The sequence below is a fragment of the Ambystoma mexicanum genome, chromosome 8 (assembly GCF_040938575.1).
Source record: "Ambystoma mexicanum isolate Mex_15411 chromosome 8, UKY_AmexF1_1, whole genome shotgun sequence".
In the NCBI taxonomy this organism is placed as follows: Eukaryota; Metazoa; Chordata; class Amphibia; order Caudata; family Ambystomatidae; genus Ambystoma; species Ambystoma mexicanum.
The window spans coordinates 1,519,959,932-1,519,980,714 of NC_090929.1; the positions used below are offsets into that span (position 1 = coordinate 1,519,959,932).

General features: G+C 47.7%; 1 protein-coding gene across 1 annotated transcript in view; it reads right to left on the bottom strand.

The window, feature by feature from the left end:
- Positions 1 to 20,783, bottom strand: part of CFAP43 (cilia and flagella associated protein 43) — a 1,012,780-nt gene that overhangs the window by 241,017 nt on the left and 750,980 nt on the right. Inside the window, exons 28-29 of the mRNA XM_069611745.1 lie at positions 10,605 to 10,724; positions 10,420 to 10,527 (exon numbers count right to left, since the gene is read on the bottom strand). Coding sequence (XP_069467846.1) covers positions 10,420 to 10,527; positions 10,605 to 10,724 — 228 coding nt within the window. The remainder of the gene's footprint in view (positions 1 to 10,419; positions 10,528 to 10,604; positions 10,725 to 20,783) is intronic.

A 20,783-nucleotide genomic window follows, 5' to 3' on the forward strand; every position in this document is an offset into this window, starting at 1 on the left:
TTCAAGGTTATTGTGGCAGGATATTTGGCCTTATCATAAATAGTCAAGGGAATGGACCACTTCCAAAATCTTGTGATCACTGACGGGCGAGTACTGGATATCTAGATGTATAACTTGTGGGAAGATATTGTCTGACACGCATATATAATGAATACTTGAAGCATGACCCGATCTACCCCATGTGGTGTTTGGTGGGTTATCCCACCTTGACATTGCCATTTAGCCTAATTAGGCCTTTGGCATACATTAATGCTGACCATCATTTCCCCCTTGATCTTGCTGCAAAATGTCCTACACAATGAGCAGGTATAATACAATCAAAATCCTCAATTAGGATATTCAAATCCCCCCAATATTATTTCCCAAATCGCAGAATCTCCCAAACAATCATCTAATACCTCAGCTACCTCATCCAGAAAGTCTGAGTTAGCAAAGGCTGATGGGATCCAGTGCACACTGTGGATTGCAAAAGTGCCCATATTAGGGCGAGTCTCTTTATGGCAATTTAATGTAGCTACTTGCATACATTTATTAGGGTCTCTCCATGATGCAAAGCCCACTCTTTCTTATTCTGTATGGCTAACACAAAGCCAGACATTGGTCTTCCTGTGGGCCCCGTAAAAGCAGGGTTACACAATACGGTAAACCCATCTATTGTTGGTACAGGCAAACGCCACGTTTCTTGCAGAAATAACAAATCTACTTTAACAAATATACTACTCTCAGAAGGAAAACGATGGGAAAATCCTCTTGTGTTCCACTAACTCATTACCATCTCTGTCCCAGCTTCAACCAAATTCAGCAAATGCCATGGTTTATTAACCACCAATGTACTAGCCAGCCAAGACCAACTCTCTTCTTTGCAACCAGCAACTTCCAAACTACTTCTGGGAACAGAAATAAGTTCTTTCACCCTTCTAGTGTAACATCCATCCTCATAGCACATCATTTTTAAAGTCGGTAGGTCATCGTTAACATTAATATAAGGGGGGGCGTGGCTAGGCAGCCATGGTGTAGGCTGCAGTTCCTGTGAGCTCCGAGATCCGTAACCCTGATCGTTCAGCACGTGTCTTTTCATGGCTGTTTCGAGTCCCAAAAGCACACTAAAAGCACATGAACACGCTGGAGAGCGAAGGAGCCGGCTGATGGAACGCTAGGAGCATTGTAGCGATAGCTGCGCTACTTTGTATCTCGGACTTGGAGAGAGGAACGAATATGAAGATGGCGGCGGCCAAGAACAAAGGAACCTTCGGAGACCCTTGAAACCACTGGGCGCCCCGCCGTTGAAGAAGGAGCAGCTGACGGGCCCTGGGATAATTATTTAAATATGCACTGCCGGCAGCTCATGAGCCGCCAGCGTTCATAATAAGCAGCCGCGGTTATGTACACAACGCGGAGCGCAAGGCACGGACATTTCGCAACAGCCCCGAGGAGTGCATTGGAGGGCTGCCATAGACGTAGTCACTGTATGCGGCACGGACCGCATCTCTCACAGTGCTCCGAGTGGGCAGAAGAGCCCTTGGGGAAAGCATCGGTAACTGGTGCCGCATGCAGCAACACAGGAAGTGCAGGCTGCTGGCACACATACAACGTGGAGAGGGAGGCTGCGGTGGCGAGACGATCAGGTGCCCTCAGTGACTGGAAACCGGATTACGGCCGTGAGTGAGCACTGCTGCGTGGGGCAGGCATATGCAGGACCAGCAGCAAGATCTAGGCGTGATGATCCAGGCTGCGAGCCCAGACGAGGAAGGCGCGTGAAGCACGTTGTCATTAATGTGCTTTGACCTGAAACACATGACAGAAGCCTGCTGCCCGGAAGAGCTGTGCAAAACACCCTCAGCAACCGTAATACATCATAAGGGTGCACAGCATACACATTCAGCAATGCATGTGGCAAGTAGTCGGCAAAATTGAGAAATAATAAAGGCAACGCTGGGGCAGAATAAGACCGGCGTGAACCCCCTAACAAACTGCGAGATACAGGACTTCACTCGAGGGTATGGTGGTGCTTGAGACAATGCCCCCCCTGGTCTGCGACCCATAATGAAAACAAACCAGTAGCAGACGCCCACTGTAGGATCGCTTGCTGTGGTGGGAATTAATATGCGAAGCAGTGGCATTGAGGGGCTTTGGACGATTGCCAGGAGAGAGTAGGTGCCCAGACTGGGAACTGTCGTTGCAGTTGAGGTCACGAGTCTCTGCGACGTGTCCGTTTTGGCCAAACAGGCGGCACAGCATCGGCGCCCCAAACGGCTGCTGCAGACATTGGCCTGACCCCCCGAAAAGAGGCGGATGGCCTGAGGCGGGCTATTATTACGAGGGAGGGCACAACCCATTGCGGCAATCGACGGCTGGCAGAGCCTTCGAGATCCTGAGGCCCCCACGCTTGGGTAAGGCCTAGTGCACTGGAACGGAGGGCGTGCCCTTCCCCCCCTAACCGTGGAGCATAAGGGGTGGGCTGACCCACAACGTGTGGCTGCTAAGTCATGTCTACTAAGCCTCCAAGGCAGAAAGTGAAGCAGCCCACTCTGGACGAATTCGCCAGGACGCCGCCTGGCCCGGAAGGTGCCAGTAGCAAGGACAAGCCTCCTGCAGGCAAGATGGCCGCTGCGGGTACTAATCATGAGGTCCTGGCTGCAATCGCGGACTTGAAAGCAGACTTGAAAGCGGACTGGGAGGCCAAGATCGAAATAGTTGTGGCTAAATTCAAAACAGCGCTGGACCTTAAGGTTGGTGAAGTGCAGGAGGAAGTGAACCTACTCCGACAGGACGTGAGGGCCCTGTCGGAGCGTACAGAGTGTCTGGAGAAAGAAGGGAGTTTGAACACAGCGGACTGCGCCTCACACAAGTCGACACTGCACGCCTTGGTGCAGAGAGTGGGCAACTTGGAGAGCAGGGCAGAGGAGGCGGAAGGACGCGCCCGAAGGAATAACATCCGCATTGTGGGTATACCGGAGGGAATGGAGGGCCATAACCCCATGGAGTTTGTCGAAAGCATGTTGCTGCAGGAGATAACCGGAGGAGTTTTGTCTCAGGGATTTGCTGTGGAGCGGGCACATAGGGCCCTGACGAGGAGGCCGCCGCCGGGCAATCCGCCTAGGCCAGTTATCGCCAAGATCCTCAACTATCGAGACCGGGAAAGGATTTTGGAATTCTTCCGTAAAGGTGGAACAATTAAGCGGGGGGAGGCAAACATAACAGCCTACCCAGACTACACCCTGATGGTGCAGCGGAGTCGAATGAACTTCGGGGCTGTTAAAAGGAGATTGAGGGAAGCGGGCCAGAAATACATGTTACTTTATCCTGCGAAATTAAAGGTCTTTCACAAAAACAGAACTCTGTTTTTTGACACCCCGGAGGAGGCCATGGGATGGCTTGATATGCAGGGAGGCCCCCAGGAGCCCGACATCCAGGCGGACGAAGGAGGCAGACGAGATAAGTAAAGTGTTACGGGAGCGCTGGCAGTTGGTGCGGCTCTGGACTATGGGACTTGATTATAGTCATTGATGTGGCCCGTTAGTAGACGGGCCAAGAGTAGAACAGATATGGTATGATGCGCACTGTGACATTAGCTTTCATAAGGGGCCTGGCAGGGCTCGTCCTCACACCCCCATTTAGTATTAATAGTTAAGTGGCCATTAGGGCGCTTCACCCTACTGAGCTCTGTGTGTATCAGGCAGGGCTAGATGTGGGGGTGCCTGAGATCCAGGGATGGAGCTGGGCAACAGTTGAGGAGGGAGTTGTTGGGGAAGGAGTGGGTGGGGGGAGGGGAAGGAGGTGTGAAGTTTGACGTGTATATAGTTTCGGGAGGAGCGGGGAGTTGGGTGTTTTTTTGGGTTAAAGGGAGTCGGTATTTGGGAAAGAGCCTATGTAAGACGTGTAGAGACCTCGGAATCGTACAGCACCTGTGGGAGGCGGAAGGCACTCGGAGGAAGTTATGGGGGACCTTAAAATAATATCATGGAATGTGAGGGGGCTGAACAGTTATTTGAAAAGGAATAAGGTTATGCTTTACCTGCGCAGGCATAAAATAGACATTGCATTGCTGCAAGAGACTCACCTGACACGTGAAAAGATGGATATGATCGCCGGGAAGTGGAAGGGAGTGGTGGTGGGCTCAGCTTACTCTGCTTATGCGAGGGGTGTGATCATTTGGGTGGCTCCACATGTCCCTTTCCAGCGGTTACAAGAGGTGGCAGAGGTGGACGGGAGAATGGTCATTCTGAGGGGGCTAGTGGAAAATAGGGAAATAAGCATAATAAATACATATGCCCCGAACCAGAATAAGGCAGCGTACATTAGGACGTTGTGTACCAACGTGAGCAAGTGCGTGGGGAGTGCCGTGATTTGGGGGGGGGATTTCAACTGCATGTTGGACCCAAGGGTAGATAGGTCAGACGGGAAGATGGATAGACCAGCTCCTGCGGCCAAAGCGTTGCAAGTATTGTTGAATGATTTTGGGCTAGTGGATGCATGGAGAGCGTGTCACCCCCTAGAGAGGCAGTACTCTCATTATTCTGCCCCGCAGCATCTGCACACTAGGCTGGATTATTTCTTTACTACGTCTGAAGTAACAGCAGAGCTGGTACAAATAGAATATAAAGCACGGGTCCTTTCGGACCACTCGCCCCCGATCCTCGCTTGGCGATTTAGCCCCTTGAGAGCAAGGATTCCGACGTGGCGCCTGCGAGCTGAGGCACTGAAAGACCCCATCTTTAGAGAAGACATGAGGGAGGAGATTGGGAATTTTTTTGAGGAGAATACAGGTAGCGTAGACTCGGCGGGAACACTGTGGGAGGCCTTTAAAGTTGTGACAAGAGGGGCAGCTATTGCTAAATCGAAAGGGTTGCAAGGTGGCATTTTGGCTGACCTACGGGAGACGGAAGAGAGACTAGAGGAGGCCCTGAGAGGTGAGGACGATACTAAAGAGAAATTAGAGTTAGTGATTATGCTGCAGCAGAAATGTGCCGAGCACTGGGACAGACTGTGTAACCTGAATTATCGGAAATATGTAGAGAGGCAGCACGCGGGGGGGATAAACCAGGTCGACTTTTAGCATGGCTATATAAGAGTGAGAACCCCAGAGTTATGATTAGAACTATTACAAGGGAGGACGGTAGCGTAGCAGATACTCAAGAGGGAGTTAACCAAGAATTTGTGGACTATTATAAAATATTATATGCAGACCAGGGGGACAACTGCCGAGATACAATAGTGGAGACAGTGCAGGATATCGGGCTGCCCAAGATAAGTGAGGAGGAAAGAGAAGAGTTGGACGCACCAATCACCCTGGAGGAACTGGGGGAGGTAGTGAGGCAGTTACCCACCAGTAAGACGCCAGGGACGGATGGACTCCCCAGTGAATTTTATAAAATATATGCGGAAGAGATTCTCCCTCCGCTGCTGGCAATGTTGAATGAAGCATTTGAGACAGGATGTCTGCCAGAGTCATTGAGGGAAGCAGTCATAATACCGCTTCCCAAGCCCAATAAGCCTGGGCACAGCTGTAGCTCGTATCGCCCCTTGTCAATGCTTAATCAAGACAGTAAGATATTGACGGCCGTATTGGCAAACAGGTTGCAGAGGGTGATTGGTAGATTAATATACCCTGATCAGACGGGATATGTCCCACACAGGAATATTTCGAATAATCACAGGCGACTACAGCGAATCATTGAAGGCAGCAGCAAACACACCGGGGAAATGGCGATAGTGTCCCTGGACGCAATAAAGGCCTTTGATTCGGTTAAGTGGCCATGGTTGTTGGCGACCCTAGAAGGGTATGGGCTGGGGCCAAGATATGTACGATGGGCGCAGATTTTGTATAAGGAACCGCTGGCCAGGGTCAAGACAGGCTCGGTGGTATCGGAAAGGTGGCAACTAGGTCGGGGCACCAGACAGGGTTGTCCGTGGTCCCCAATGCTCTACATACTCGCCCTGGAACCTCTAGCGATATACCTGAGACAACAGTACGATACAATAGGCATTGAGGTAGAAGGGGAAAATCATTTGATCTCTCTATATGCAGATGACATATTGCTGTACCTGAGGTACCCGGAAGAGAATCTTCAATATATCCTGGAGGTAATGGATAGATATGCGGGTCTTTCCGGTATAGCAGTGAACCCCCAGAAGTCAAGCATGTTCCCGTTGGGAGGGTATATGGGGATCCCGGCCGAGAGGTTACCTGTATTGCCGGTGCCATGGGCAGTTGATACGTTCCGATACTTAGGGTTAGATATCTACCACACTGTGGAAGAAGCGTATAGGCGCAACACTGAGATGGCGCTGGGGAAAATTGAGAACTGCATGCGGTTTTGGGCGCGGTTGCCCTTAGCTATGATGGGGAGGGCAGCGATGCTCAAGATGGTGGTCCTGCCTAGACTCCTGCACTATTTTGCGAACATTCCATATCTGATACCTAAGAAGTTCTTCACCAGACTGAACAGTATTTGTAGGGATTTTTTGTGGCATGGCACACGGAACAGAGTGGCTTTGTGGAACCTACAGAACTTCCACGAAAGAGGAGGGATAAAATTACCCAACTATGAGGTGTATTATGTGGCAAGCCAACTGCAGTATGTCGCTAAATGGCTTTCTGATGAGGAAACCTCTGAACACAGGCTGCTTGGGCGGGATTGCACACCTTTTTACTTGAAGGAAATGATGTGGGTACCCAGAGCTGAACTGAAAGGGCGTCCGGCGATGATGTTGCTGGGATGGCAAGTGTGGCGTAGAGCGTGTAAGATGTTAGACAATGCAACTCCATGCTCCCCGCAGATACCACTGGTTGCATTGACGGGGGTGGATGTACAGCTAAGGAAGATAATCAGGAACCACTGGGAGCCGGTGGGGCTTGTGACCATGGGAGACATTTGGCAGGAGGGCTCAATTGTTGCCTTTGAGGAGTTGCGAGACGTGTCCGGGTTGCATGCGGGTCAGTATATTACATACTATAGACTGGTACAGAAAGTGAAGGAAATATGGCCTGAAACCGTGCTAGAGGGTTAGCCAGATGACACAGTGGATATGATCTATAACATAGCTAAGGGGGACATGAGATATCTAGACTATACGAGATGTTGATGCTCAAAGTGGGGAAAGAGATCACCCAACTGAGATTGGACTGGGAAACTGATGTGGGGACTCCGATGGAAGATAGGATGTGGGAACGGGTGCAGGGGTATCATAAGAAGGTGTCCAGAAATGCTAGATTAAAACAGATACAACTGTATGTCACGCATAGGGCATATATGACACCTCAGAGGATATCGAGGTTTGCGAATACAGGTCGACAGGCATGCCCCGAGTGCGACGAGGAGAATGCGGGCATGGTACACATGTTCTGGTCGTGCCCGGTCATTGCACGATTTTGGTGGGAAGTGGAAAGTAAACTGGCAGGGAAGGTGGTCAAGATGGTAGTGGACACGGTGTGGGCTTGTTTGTTAGGGGTGTTCCCGAGGTCTGATAAACTAAAACACGTGAGCAAACTGAAAGACTTAGCATATGTGCTGGCAAAAAGAAGAATAGCCATGGGATGGAAGACATGTCATAGACCGCGGGTGGAGGTGTGGTGGCAGGACTTGCAGAAATGGGCGGAGGCAGAAACTATGGTGTGGCAGGAGGCTAGTAATGTCAGGGGATTGGAGGGAACAAAGTCCCTGATGGCCTGGAAGTCACTGATAGCGGAACTGTTCGGGCCAATTCCGGACCCAGATAACTCCCCAGGGAGGGAGCATCTCCCACAGGATGCAGTAATGGAAATCGAAGATGGTTAGGCTCGGACCGGGGGAAGCAGTATATTGATGTTAAGTGTATGTTGTTTTTGACGACCTATGTTTCGTTTGTTTGATTTGTATTGTTTGGTTGGATTTAATAAAAATTTAAAAAAAAAAAAACATTAATATAAAGAGATTTCTTATCCACTTTCAAAGCTCTCAAACACTTTTTGCTACATACATCCAAGAGATCAAAACACATTGGTCTAAACATCAGGCCAGCAAACAAAATGATGTCCTTAACTAGGTTTGAAGATACATGCAAGAAGATTCATTCCAAAATTGGGCATTATCTCTTGAATGGATTGATCACAAATGGGGGACTGTATCAAAAAGCCTAAGAACATTATTCGTGTCTAATGTAATTCTTTTTGGTGATATGGGCAATTGTTCAAGCAACAAACATCTAGACGGGTCAGATCTTAAAGGATTAGCTTGAACTTCATTCTTTAATTTAGCTACTTCGTTCTCCGCCTCTCGTAATTCAGTAGATCTCATTCTTCTTTGTTCCAAAGTGAAAAGGTATGTGTCGTTTAAGACTGGAGCTTTGAACCGGTGTACAGCATTTCACAGTTTTACCCTGAATTAATAAATATTTGACCTATGATATTTTATTTTGTTTATTTATATTTTATTTATTTATAAATATTTATCTATGAAGGCCATGGTTACTTAAAAAGAGAATCTGAGAAAAGCCACACAATTCAAGTGCAGTGAGAGTTAGATTAGCTTGACACCTTCCGTCCCTTGAAAATTATGCAAATAAAAATGACTATTAAAATCTTTGACATGACAATGCGCAGAAGAGTAAGGACCTTATAGATCTTGCATTGTTAAGTGGGTTTACCAATTAGTTCCAATCCTTTCAAAATGAGGACACAGCCTTTCTACAGCAAAGCCTATATATTCTTGATGCAACCTACCAGTTTACATTTTACATACACGCCTACAATTTAAAGCCAACACCACCATATATACGAGAATAATTCATAAATGAAGAAATGTATATTGAGTGTTATACACATATATTAATGTATATATGTCTGGTGTTGGTTTTCCCTGCCATCAATACATGACTCCAATTGAATGTTAATTTGAAACCTTTACACTTGTCGTTGATGTTGGAGAAAATAAAATGCAGTTTATCTGTCATTCATTCAACAAAATCAATAGTATAATCATCGTCCTACTGTTGATGGAAATCTTTAAGACACATAGAAGCCGATAAGCACAAATATTGAAAATACTTGACCTATCGCTATCTAGAATAAGCTTTATAGAATTGAATCATATGCATTAATGTTTGCGTGCATTGACAATTATTTGGAAAATGCAGATAGGTTGCTTTTCGATTTTGTAGTCAAGGCGCCAGCGATTGTAGAACATTGATGTTGACTTCCCCAGCATAAAGTCAGGGAAAAACCTTTGCTTTCGATTTGCTATGCTAATAAAACAGAACATTAAGACCACATAAAGCCTATTTCCTATCCCAGAATGGTTTGTGTAATAGCGATGTTAGATTCAGGAATATCACCTTGGTAGCACTAGTTTGTGAATCAATAAATAATCCAACAGAATGTGGCGCACAAGGTATTATAGTTGGTAGAGTGGGCTTAAAGCTGTCATTATGAGGTAAATATAAAGTTAAACAGCAGCTATTGCATTGTTGCCTGCAAGTCAATAACTTAAAAACAAATCACAGTGTTCCCAGACTTCATCTGTCTGGTTCTGGTATGAGTCAAGGGCCAAATGGTATACGACTTCTTCATTAAGACTCAGGATGGAGCAGTGGCAGCCCATATCCATCATATTTTGGGTTTCATATGCCTCATAAACTGAATAATGAACATGTGAGTTCTTTTTTTGTTTGCTTATGGTAATTTACACAAGGTAACACTTTTTAATATGCACAGGACTAATTATGCTGATGTGGAATCTTAGAAAACAAGTCATTAGAAGGTGTTGTTAATAGTATAATACTATGTTAGAATATGCAAGTAAGGCATAGAATTTCTGCAAATCAGAAAATGGTTCGTAGTATGTTCCAATCTACCGGCATACCACACATGTTTTTGGGTAGATATATCTGAAAGCAAATAACATCGTGTTGTGATGATGTTCTGCAGTACATGTACCTTTGCTTCTAGAATACTGCTGAGACTAATATTACTAAGGACTGGTACAATTTGTTGCTATGCATAGAATGTTTTCTCAAAAATGTTTTGACCAATTGCCATTAAAATGGGAAATGCTGCAGCATCCAGTAATAAAAGGAAATGAGAAAAGGGACATTTAAGAATAAGACCAAAACCTATATATTGAGTCTCTTTCAAGGGGACATTGGCCCTTTCTTTCATTTAAATAAAGGGATAGAGACAGAAATGGTGACTCTCAAAACAATGAAAGTATTGCAGAATGGCATGTATTTCACAAGAACAGGATATTCTAAAACCTTAACGGCTGACAAGTCCACAAATAAAAAAAGGACTTTTGTATCTTGAGTGGCTAAATAATATGACAGGAAAGACGTCAATACAATTTGAATGGAGATGAAACTAGTCTCTGAAGTGGACTATCAACCCACTTTGCAATGTTGTTTAATGTAAAAGTGGTAGCTGGTGACATTTTAAGTAATCCTTACTTTCTGTTTCCGTTTCTTATCAAGGAAATAATGAAGCTCTTCTTCTCTTGTGCACAACTCTTCATCAGTCAGTATAGAGAAGATAAGGTTATTGATTTTGAGTTCCTCCTGTTAAAAAATACATTAAATGTGGTCAATAATGCTATCAATCAATGTTTGCAGGAAAGTTCAGAGTTATTGCTTACCTGGTAGATAACCATCTCAGATTTTAATTTCCTGATAAACAGTTTTGTCAAATTTTCATCAAAAGTTGTGCTTGCATCTCTGATAGCTGCCTGGTGTTTTTTCATTTCTGTTTCTAATATCTGAAAAAAGAAGACACATTTTAATATTCACAGCACACCAGCTTCTGTGGCGGAGAATCCAGTTGAAAGAAACAATGCTTCTTAATCACTAGAATATCTTATGGTTTGCATTCAAACTCCATTCATTAACTCATCTGTGGCATTAAAGAAATGGACGTGCAAACCCTGTGCTCCTCAGACAAAGCCCCCCTCTCATGCTACGCATATTCGAAAATCTGTCAATCCTGCTCCAATAAAATAAATCACACACCTGCAATACCTCCTAGCACGCCAGCCCAGGAGGCGTGCAGAGGGCCATATATAAGGAGGCCTCAGCAGTGTAGCTGCGTGGACTTTATAAGAAGAGAATGAATGAGTTTGGAGATGGCTGAAGAAAGTGGGAACTGAAGGAGAATAGGAGGTAGTGGATGGAGGAGCTGAGGGGCAGGAACAGAGTAAGATCTGAACATAATGGTTTGAAAAGAGCACCTAAGGAGCAAGAGGGGGAGTTTGGGTGTGAAAGAGTCAAGGATTTGGAGAAGAGAATAAGACACAAGGGGGAAGAGAACAGCAAGGGATACACAAGCCATAGGAGAGGAGGAAAGAGGTAACAACATGTGGCAGAGCTTGGAGGAGGCAAATGAGGTGTTAGTAAGCAGAGTCAGTGACATTGGGGGGAAGTCCAAGTGGGCGCCTTAGTAATGAGCGTACACAAAGATGATGAGATGGAGAGTGAGAGTGGGTTGGGCAGCTGTAGAACAAGGACCCTTGTATAGGGAGGTGGCCCAGAAGCCAAACAGCAACGTGAAAACTACGATCCTGGCTCACCTCTGGGAAAAGCTGTGGGCCATTTGGACAGCATGCCGCAATTTTAACGAATTAATTTACAGAGAATGCTGTAATAACAAACATGTTATAACGAAAAAGGAACAAGTTACTTACCTGTAACTATTGTTCTCCAGCATGGGTCTGGCATGGACTCACATGCTCAAGAATATTCCCTGTTGTCAGGCTGGGAATCCTCAGTAAAAAGAAAAACAGGTTCAATTTCACTTGCAAACTGTATTTCTCCTCTAAACCAATCACTGTCCTCTGGGTCATACTGCCCCCATCCAATGACAGCCCTCTCCTTAAGCCCCTCCTCTGGCAGACATCTTCAGAGTTGGTAAGCATGTAAAGTGGCAGTATGACCAAGAAGAGCAGCAGAGAAGTCTGAGGGAGGGTTCACATGTGAATCCATGCCAGACCCATGCTTGAGAACAATAGTTACAGATAAGTAACACTTGTTCCTTCTCCAGCATAGGGTCTGCCATGGATTCACATGCTCATGAATAACGAATACACAGGAGTACAACATTACACAAACACAGGAGGTGGCAAGACTCAACAGAAGCAATTAACTCTTACCTCTGCAACAGAATTCCCTCAAGTGAACAGGTTGTGTCGCACTGTTTGGCCGACTCTGGACTCCTCCCTGGAATCCCTGTCGATGCAGTAGAACTTCGTGAGGGTGTGCGTGGACCTCCATGTAGCAGCCCTGTAGATGTCCACCAGGGCCACACCAGCTAGGAACGCTATTGTCGCATCGATCACTCTGGTGGAGTGGGCTCGCAGACGGCCGGCAGTGGTCGGCACTGCATGATGCAGCCGAAGAGCCACCTTAACATGGAAGCCTTGGACAAGGCCTTCCCATGTTTCACAGGTCCAAAGTTCACAAACAGTTGTGAAGTCTTTCAAAAACTCTGTGTGTGCCATGTAGAACTTCAGGGCAAGAGCAATGTCGAGGGAGTGCACGGCACTCTCAGCCGACGATGAAGGTTTAGGGAAAAAAAAACAGGTAACATCAAAGGTTTGTTGAGGTGGAATTCCGATGGAAACTACGGTATTAGAAATGGGGGGGTGCATCCACAGCACCACCCTCGATTCGTGGAAAGTCAGGTATGGCTGTTTGCAGGATAGGGCCTGTATCTCATCCACCCTCCTGGCGGAGGTGATGGACACAAGGAAAGCTGTTTTCCAGGAGATTAACTTGAGAGGGGCCTGATGCATCGACTCAAAGGGGTCCCCCCATGAGCCTCGTCAGAAAAAAGGTTGAGTTCCCACGTCTGGGCAGGAGCCTTCACTGGCGGGGAAGAACGAAAAAGTCCTTTGAGGAATTCCTTGACTAGTCGATGAGAACAAACTGAAGACCTTCTTGGAGACCTGGTGGTGGGGGAGATAGCCGCTAGATGTACCTTGATCGAGGCGTGCTCCAGCCTGGCCTTGGCTAAGGATAGCAAATATGGAAGGATATGCAAAGCCTTGACCCTCAGAGGGGTAATCATCTGCGACTGCCACCATGTAGGGAAACGCTTCCACTTGTGACCATAGAATTTCAAAGTCGACAACGCCCTGGACTTGGCGAGGATCTCCCTGCCGTCCGCAGGCAACTTATATCCTCCAAACTTATATCCTCCAGGACTGTGCCCCCTTCTCCGGCAAGAAGATCCGGTACCACTGGTAGCTTGATCGGAGGTGACACCGACAAGCTGAGAAGGTCCGGATACCAAAGCTGCCTCAGTCACGCTGAGGCAATGAGTATCATCCTGCACGACATTGAGTGTATTGATGACTGGTAGTAGGAGAGGCAATGGAGGAAACACGTACAAAAGCATCCCTTCCTACGGGAAGGAGAGCGCATCTCCCAGGCTCCTCTGTTGGTGGAATCTGCTGGCAAACCTCTGGCATTTGGAGTTCGCTGCAGTCGCAAACAGAGAGATCTGGGGCCAACCCCACTTGGAAAAGATGTGGTCCACCTGGTCCTGCCAAAGCTCCCACTCGTGACAGGGGCACAATTCCCTGCTGGGGGAATCCACAATGGTGTTCATGACTCCCGCTAGGTGAAGAGGGATGAAGGACATTTCTTGTCCGATGGCCCAGTGCCACAATTCCTGTGCTTCCCTGGGATCAAGTGCCCCCTTGTTTCCTGATGTAGGACATTGTGGTGGTGTTGTCTGTAAAGATCCTCACCATCTTGCCCTTCATAGATGGAAGGAAAGACTTGGGGGCCTAGAACACTGCCCGTAGCTCCAGGATGTGGATATGGAGATCCTTCTCCTCTGGTAGCCACAGGTCTCTGGTGTGCAGAAGTCCGGTGTGGGCTTCCCAGCCTTTCAGGGAAGCGTCCGTCATGACCGTTTCCTGGAATTGATGGTTCTGAAATCCTGTGCCCCAGCCGATGTTGGAGCGGCCGCCCCACCACCTTATCGCCCAACAGAACTTGTCACCCAGAGTGATCTTGTCTGCGAAGTTTCCAGACACTTGTACTCAGCGAGCATCCAGGAAATCCTGAAGATTTTGCACCTGTAGCAATGTGATGAGGTAGATGCAGCACGACATCATGCCGAGCAACGGCTTGATGGTACCCCACCATGGCTGTCTTCATCGACAGCTTCAACAGCCGCTGCACCTTCCCCTGAATGGCCACTACCCTCTCCTCCAAGGGTGATGCTAGGCAGGACACTGTACTAAGTCTGGCCCGAGGAACAGTGAGTTCTGAGATTGTGTCAAGCATTGACTTTGGATAATTGATGGAGAATCCCAGATCTGTCAGAAGCTTGACGGCTGCTTCCGTGTGTCCGATGGCCAACTCTCAATAGCGGGCCTGGATGAGCCAATTGTCAAGGTAAAGGTGTACATGAATCCCCCATAGAGGTAGATGGGATGCCACCGGGGCCAGGTTCTTTGTGAACACTCTGGGGGGTGACTTCAAGCCGAAGGATAGGGCCTAGAACTGTTAGTCCGGTCTCTGCACTACGAAGCATAGAAACGTCCAGTGTTTCCTGTGAATAGGGGTGTGAAAGTAGGCATCCTCGAGGTCCAGCGACATCAAGAAATCCCCTCTTTCCAGTTGGCCGAACATGTGCTGCAACGTGACCATCCTGAATTTCTGAGACTTCAGGTACTTGTTCAGACGTCGCAGGTCAAGAAGTTGCCTCCAGCCCCTGTCTTCTTTCTTACCAAGAAGTATCTGGAATACACTCTGGAAGTCTGCGGTTGCTGGGGAACCAGCTCTATCCCCCCTTTTCGTAGCATGGCCCATACTTCCTTCAAGAGCTGAGGGATGTGCTGCTCCTGACGGGCCACTGGAGGGATCCGCAGACACCTGTACTGAAATTCCAGGGTATGTCATTGGGCGAGAGCATCCAACACCCATCTGTCAGTGGTGATCTTTTCCCATTCGCTGACGAACCTCGTCAGCCGGCCTCCCACCGGGTTGCACGGGTGGGGGCCCTACATCTTGGCTGGTTCAGGCTTGCTTTGGTGCCGAAGTCCTACCCTGCCGGCGACAGTGTCCTCCTCCCACGTAGGCCTGAGTACGGCCTCTGTGGGCTTCCTGGATCGTGGATCTGGAAGGCTGACGGTGCAATGAGGAGAAACATTTTGAAGACATGCACGACTTTCCTCTGGAGGAACGAAAGGAAGAGCAGTGCTGTTGGTGGGTGGCCAGGACATGGGCCATCTCAGTCACCACCTTGATGGACAGCAGGGACTCATTGACGACCTTTCTGAAAAAGGTCATCTCTGTCGAAAGGCATGTCTAGTTCCTTCATTTGGACCTCCTTGCAGAAATTTGTGGCCTTCATCCAGCCTTTGCGACAAAGGCAGATACTGTTCCCATCTGCCGGACCCTTGTGTCAGCAACGTCCAGCGCCACTGTGATGGCGTGATCATACACTACCTCTCCCTCCTCGAAGAGGGCAATCACCTCCATCCTCTTGTCATCAGGGAGGAACTCCAGAATCGGACATAGCTTGTACCACAGCTCCCCGTCATACCTGGCTAGGATCACCAGTGCGTTGGCCGCCTTGATGGTGGACGTTGCAGTGTAAATCCTCCACATGGTGTCCAACTTCTTACCCTCGCTGTACAGAGGGACTGAAGACGACGAGGACGGGTTAGATGACCGCTTCCTCGCGGTCACCGAAACCACCAAATCTGCCGATGGATGCGACCTTAGGCACTCGGGTTTCAGATTCCGGTACCTGGTACTTCTTCTCCAACCTATCTCGCTTGGCTGAAGCCGTGCAAGGGTTCTTCGACGTGGTCCAGGAGGGGCACCGCCATGATGGTCTTCATCTTGGCCTCGCTTCTCTGGTACAGGAAACCCTCCTTCCTGGTTTCATCAGGCACAAGCTGGAACAGCTTGGTGGCTTTGGCGATCATGGACTGGAACAACCCCACCTTGTCCTGTGGGGACGCCCAAGGCTGCGGGAACCCGCTGCCCACTCAGACAATATCGTCATGGCTGTATCCGTCCCCGTACCCATGTCTGGGTCTGCTGGGGTGATGGGGCCCGATGTGGAGACTTATATGGCGTCATCAGATGGCGCTTCCTTTTCTTCGTCGGCGGTTGGTCGGGTGCCTGAGAGACTGTTGGAACAGGCCCTTGTGGCATCCTCTTCTGGATCTCTGACACCAAGGTGTGGAGGGTTGATAGGATGTCTAGGGACACATCCCTCGGCAGAACTGGCTGATCGGAACACTAGGCCTGCGCCGTCGTCCTCCTCTTCCATGTCCTTGTGGACCGTGTGTAGGGACTGCAAATCCTCATCATCTGTGAACGAAATTTCCATGGCTTGGGCCACGGCCTGGGACTGATCCAGGGTCTCCTTGCCCCCCCTTTTTCCACCCTGAGGGCTGGAACCGGGTTCTGAGGCGCTGTCCCCTTCTCTAGCATGCCGGCAGACCTTGTCAAAGTCACAATGGCAGCCTCGCGCCTCAGAGGGAGGGATACCTTCAGCACTGTGGGAACCACCTTCTCAAGGTCAGCCCCTTTAGCTTTCGAGAGAGTAGCCACCACCTGCTCTATCATCAACAAAGATTTATCTTGTGCCGCCTGGGCCTTCTTGGGCAGCTCTGCCTTCTTCTCTTCCGTCCGTGGCTTCTCAGGCTACAGCTTATGCGGGTTGGACGACTTTCTCTTCGAGGAGGAGCTCTATTACCAGCTGGCAATGGAGGCCGAAGGTGATGTCGATCATGCCCTGACTGCCATGGAACCCGCTTCCGCGGCGGCCCTGGTGGACCCGAACTTGGAGTGCTTGGCCTTATCTTGGGCCCCCACAGATAAGCCACCATTACAGGACTTAGAAGACCGCTCCTCGCACCGACCGGTCCTCGGTGAGGCATGCCCCTGCTCGGAGCACGGGGCAGAGGCCTTGGCATTCAGCCACGCCACCAGTCTATAGTGCCTGTCCTTTGCCGTAGTCTTGGAGAATCCGCAGCATATCTCGCCAACTTGTTCCTTGTGGTCCGGATGAAGGCAGAAGAAGTATTGCAGGTGTATGTCCTCCACGAACACATTTCGAAGCCCACACTTGGTGCAGGGCTTGAAGAGGGATCTTCCTTCTTTCTTCTCCTCCGTCATGGTCAGAGGGTGCGAAGTAGGCCCTATGGCCTACTGGAAATTTCAACAATCTTTGCCCTTGAGGGACACTGAATTTCACCGACAATGGATCCCCGCTGTCGGCAGATGGAGAGAAGAGCACACATGATCTTTTGGAACAAATATAGAATTTTCTTTGGCGAAAAACACGAAAAAAGGTAAAAGTAGCTTGCAGAGCAAACTCAAGGACTCCCAACACTGAAGCGTGTGGTAAAAAACTGAAGATGGCTGCCAGAAGAGGGGCTTGGGGACGGGGCAGTCATTGGATGGGGGCAGCATGACCCAGAGGACAGTAATTTGTTTAGAGGAGAAATACAGTGTGTAAGTGAAAGTGAAACTGTTTTTCTTTTTACCGAGGATTCCCAACCTGACAACAGGGAATATTCATGAGAATGTGAATGCTTGCCAGACGCCATGCTGGAGAATATCAAATGATTTGTTTAAAAAGTATATGGGGTGTGGGAAAAGTATATGGGGTGTGGGGCAAGGGGTTAAAACAGGTGGGGATGGGGTTGGTTTACAAGCATTGGGAAACAGGCGGTTTGGTGGGGGAACTCTCCCCCCGAAAGAAAAGAAATGAAAAAAAATTGATATTTTTCGTTATAACATTTTCCTTATTACAGCATTCTTTGTAATTTAATTTGTTGAAATCACATGTAACCCATTTGGACCGGGTGGCCTGCACTGAGACAGCAGCAGAACCATTCATTATGCAAATCAATCACCAGAGGAGAACTTTACCTGTGAGGAGAATGAAGACAAGAGACCAAGGGGTGTGAGTGACACTGGGGAAAGATCAGAGGAGACTTTTTGAGAGACACTTGCATTGATTTTGGGGAAAAGGATGCTTGAGATTGAGGATTGCCATTGTGAAACTGTATTTTGTTTTTGATTTTTGTTTTTTTGTATTTTTTGGCACATCGTCAAGTTTCTTAACGCTTTGGAGATCGTGTTTCAAATGAGGGTATTATGCATTAAGAGCAGGCCGAATCTGACAGAGTCCTGCACATCACATGTGGCTAAGGCGTCAGATTAGGATCAGTCATGTGTGACCTAAATGGTCTGAGACGCCCATATTTTGCACCATCCGGAAGCCCTGGCTACAGCAGGAGTGTCACAATTTCATGGCAATGCCAGCCACAGAGATGATACAGCAATATAATTGACAAATGCAATTATTTTACCCTGTGACTAGACGTATGGGTCAACTAGAACCCAAAATGTATCAGCTAGAGGGGTGTTGGAGATCCGCTTATAGCAGCTACGCTCCATGGCACAGGTCTTGGACAACAAGGTTGACCATACTTTCACTGTGCGGGCTCCGGGGGGGGGAGGGGGCGGGGAGGGAGATATCTACCTTCCAATTGAGAACAACGATCCTACGGGCTTTGAACAACATGATATGCATGAGTTTACCTGTCAGTAGATCTTCATACCTTCCTCCTCAGCACCAAATAACATGGTTCTAGGAGAGAGTTCTAATCTACAACCATGCATGCGCGATATGTGCCTGTGTATTGTGTCCCAGAATGAGACAATACGTGGCCATGGCCAAAGTATGTGTCCTATAGTACTTATGCCCCCACAGTGCTTCCAACACGATGGTGAAGGGACCAAGTCCATGCTGTGTTATTTCATAGGTGTATAATAGACACATTGGATTATTTTATATAGAATTTCTCTATTCTTAAAATTAAATGACAGCAGGAATTCCCACAAAAGAATCTTAAACGTCCCAACTATCTAATATCAAGGTCATCAGACCATGTCGCTGCCAGGACAGTGTTTCTAGCTAAGTTATACATGCTATAGTATGTGCAGAGTCTTGGGAATAGTGAAAGGTCTCGCACAAATTCCGACTCACAAGTCGATGGTTTATTTATACGATATTCCGGCATAGTATGGGTATTAATTATGGGTAGGAGCATTTTATAGCAAAGCCAGTATGTGTCCGTGCGACCCAATATCGATGTAGCATCACTAAAGGTTGCGACTCCTCGTAAAGGTCCATGACGCTTATGTGTTGGCAGTCCATGTCCTGATCAACCCATTTAAGAGTGTGGCTGTGATAATAATCCAAGGTGGGGCAGTGCGTAAATTAATCCCTGTAATAATGCACATTTTGTGCCATTGAGAGAGTGAGGGGCATAGTGGGATGCGCCGTGAGATGATTAGGAGGTTTCGCTGGAGGAATGGCTAGGATTTTATGTGGTGAGTATTGTGATGAATCCTGCAGACTCCGCACAGAAACCCTGCTAAAGTCTCCTCCTAGGTGGCCAGCCGCTACGGTGTCCGGTCTAAGGTTCGAATCCAAAAGGATCGAATGCCATAGGGTCGAGTCAATAGGACCTAAAACAAAAGGGTCGATTTTTTGTTTTAAATATATATTTTTTGGGGGGTTTTCGTATAGGAAAAAAAAGTGGTTTTTACCACAAAAAAGGGGGATTGGAGATCCGCTTATAGCAGCTACCAAATATATATATATTTTTTTTAAATAATAAAAAAAAAATATCGACCCTTTTGTTTTCGGTCCTTTTGATTCGACCCTTTTGTCATTCGATCCTTTGCAGTCGAACCTCGAACCTTTGACCTATAACCAGCCGCTACATGATCCTAACCCTGGGGATGGTATTAGCCAGGTGGATCACCTCCGAGGAGAAGGCCAGCAAGGGAATAGGATGACTCAGTTAGGAGAGACGTGGCATTCATCTTCTTTGGAGGATGAGATTTCCATAATACCGGAATACATAATCGCTTGTTGTCAGAGAAAGGCTTCACTTCCCAATATTACCCATATTGTCAGTGGTGAAAAACCTTATAGTCAACAGGGGAATGATATATGTAAGAGTCAGAGAATCAATTTCACTAATTCTGATAGTTATGATTCCCCCTTGGTTTTGAACTATAAATCCAAGCAGCAACCACTGATCCCTTTAAAAACCTCCCCTAAACATATATTTTATAAATCATTCAAGCAGAGTGAATTAGAGAATATAAAAAAAAACAAGAACATTAGGGACTTCAAGTCCGAGGAAGAGGGTCGCAGAGGTGCAGAACTGTAGAGTATGGTCTAGTGGTACCAATGACCACCCTTAAGCCGGACCTTTAAATATTTAAGGCCCCTTCAGGTGCAGGCCATTGGAAGAAGTAGACAGTAGCAGTGGGAGCAGCAGAAGATGAACAAAGAAGACACTGGGACTGCAGCTTTAGTTGCAGTGGGAAGTGGTGCCAAGAGAGTCATGGAAGTGGGGACTCTGAAGGGCAGAGGACGCACAGTGGGAAGCAGTGCTGTTACTGGTTATCCCGTAGGAGAAAAGAAAGAATTTCTCATGGTGTAGTATCCTCCTGCGGTTGGTTGGCGTTCACAGAGTATGAGCGGTGTCAAATAGGCTTCCTTACCGAAAGGCGCGGGCCACAGTAGTATGACCGGAGCTATCAGACGGCCAGGATCCGATGAGGGAAGAAGTTGCAGCGGCAGCGGGTCAAATGAACACGCAGGAAAAGACCGGTGAGTTGGCCTTCATTAGGTGATCTTGGGGTGCTCTCCAATAGACCGCTGGCTGAAAGCAATCGTTTTGAATACAAAAAGATTGAAATAAGCATGGTTGCAATGATGAATACCGACTAATGTATAGTAACAGATCATCCACGTAGAG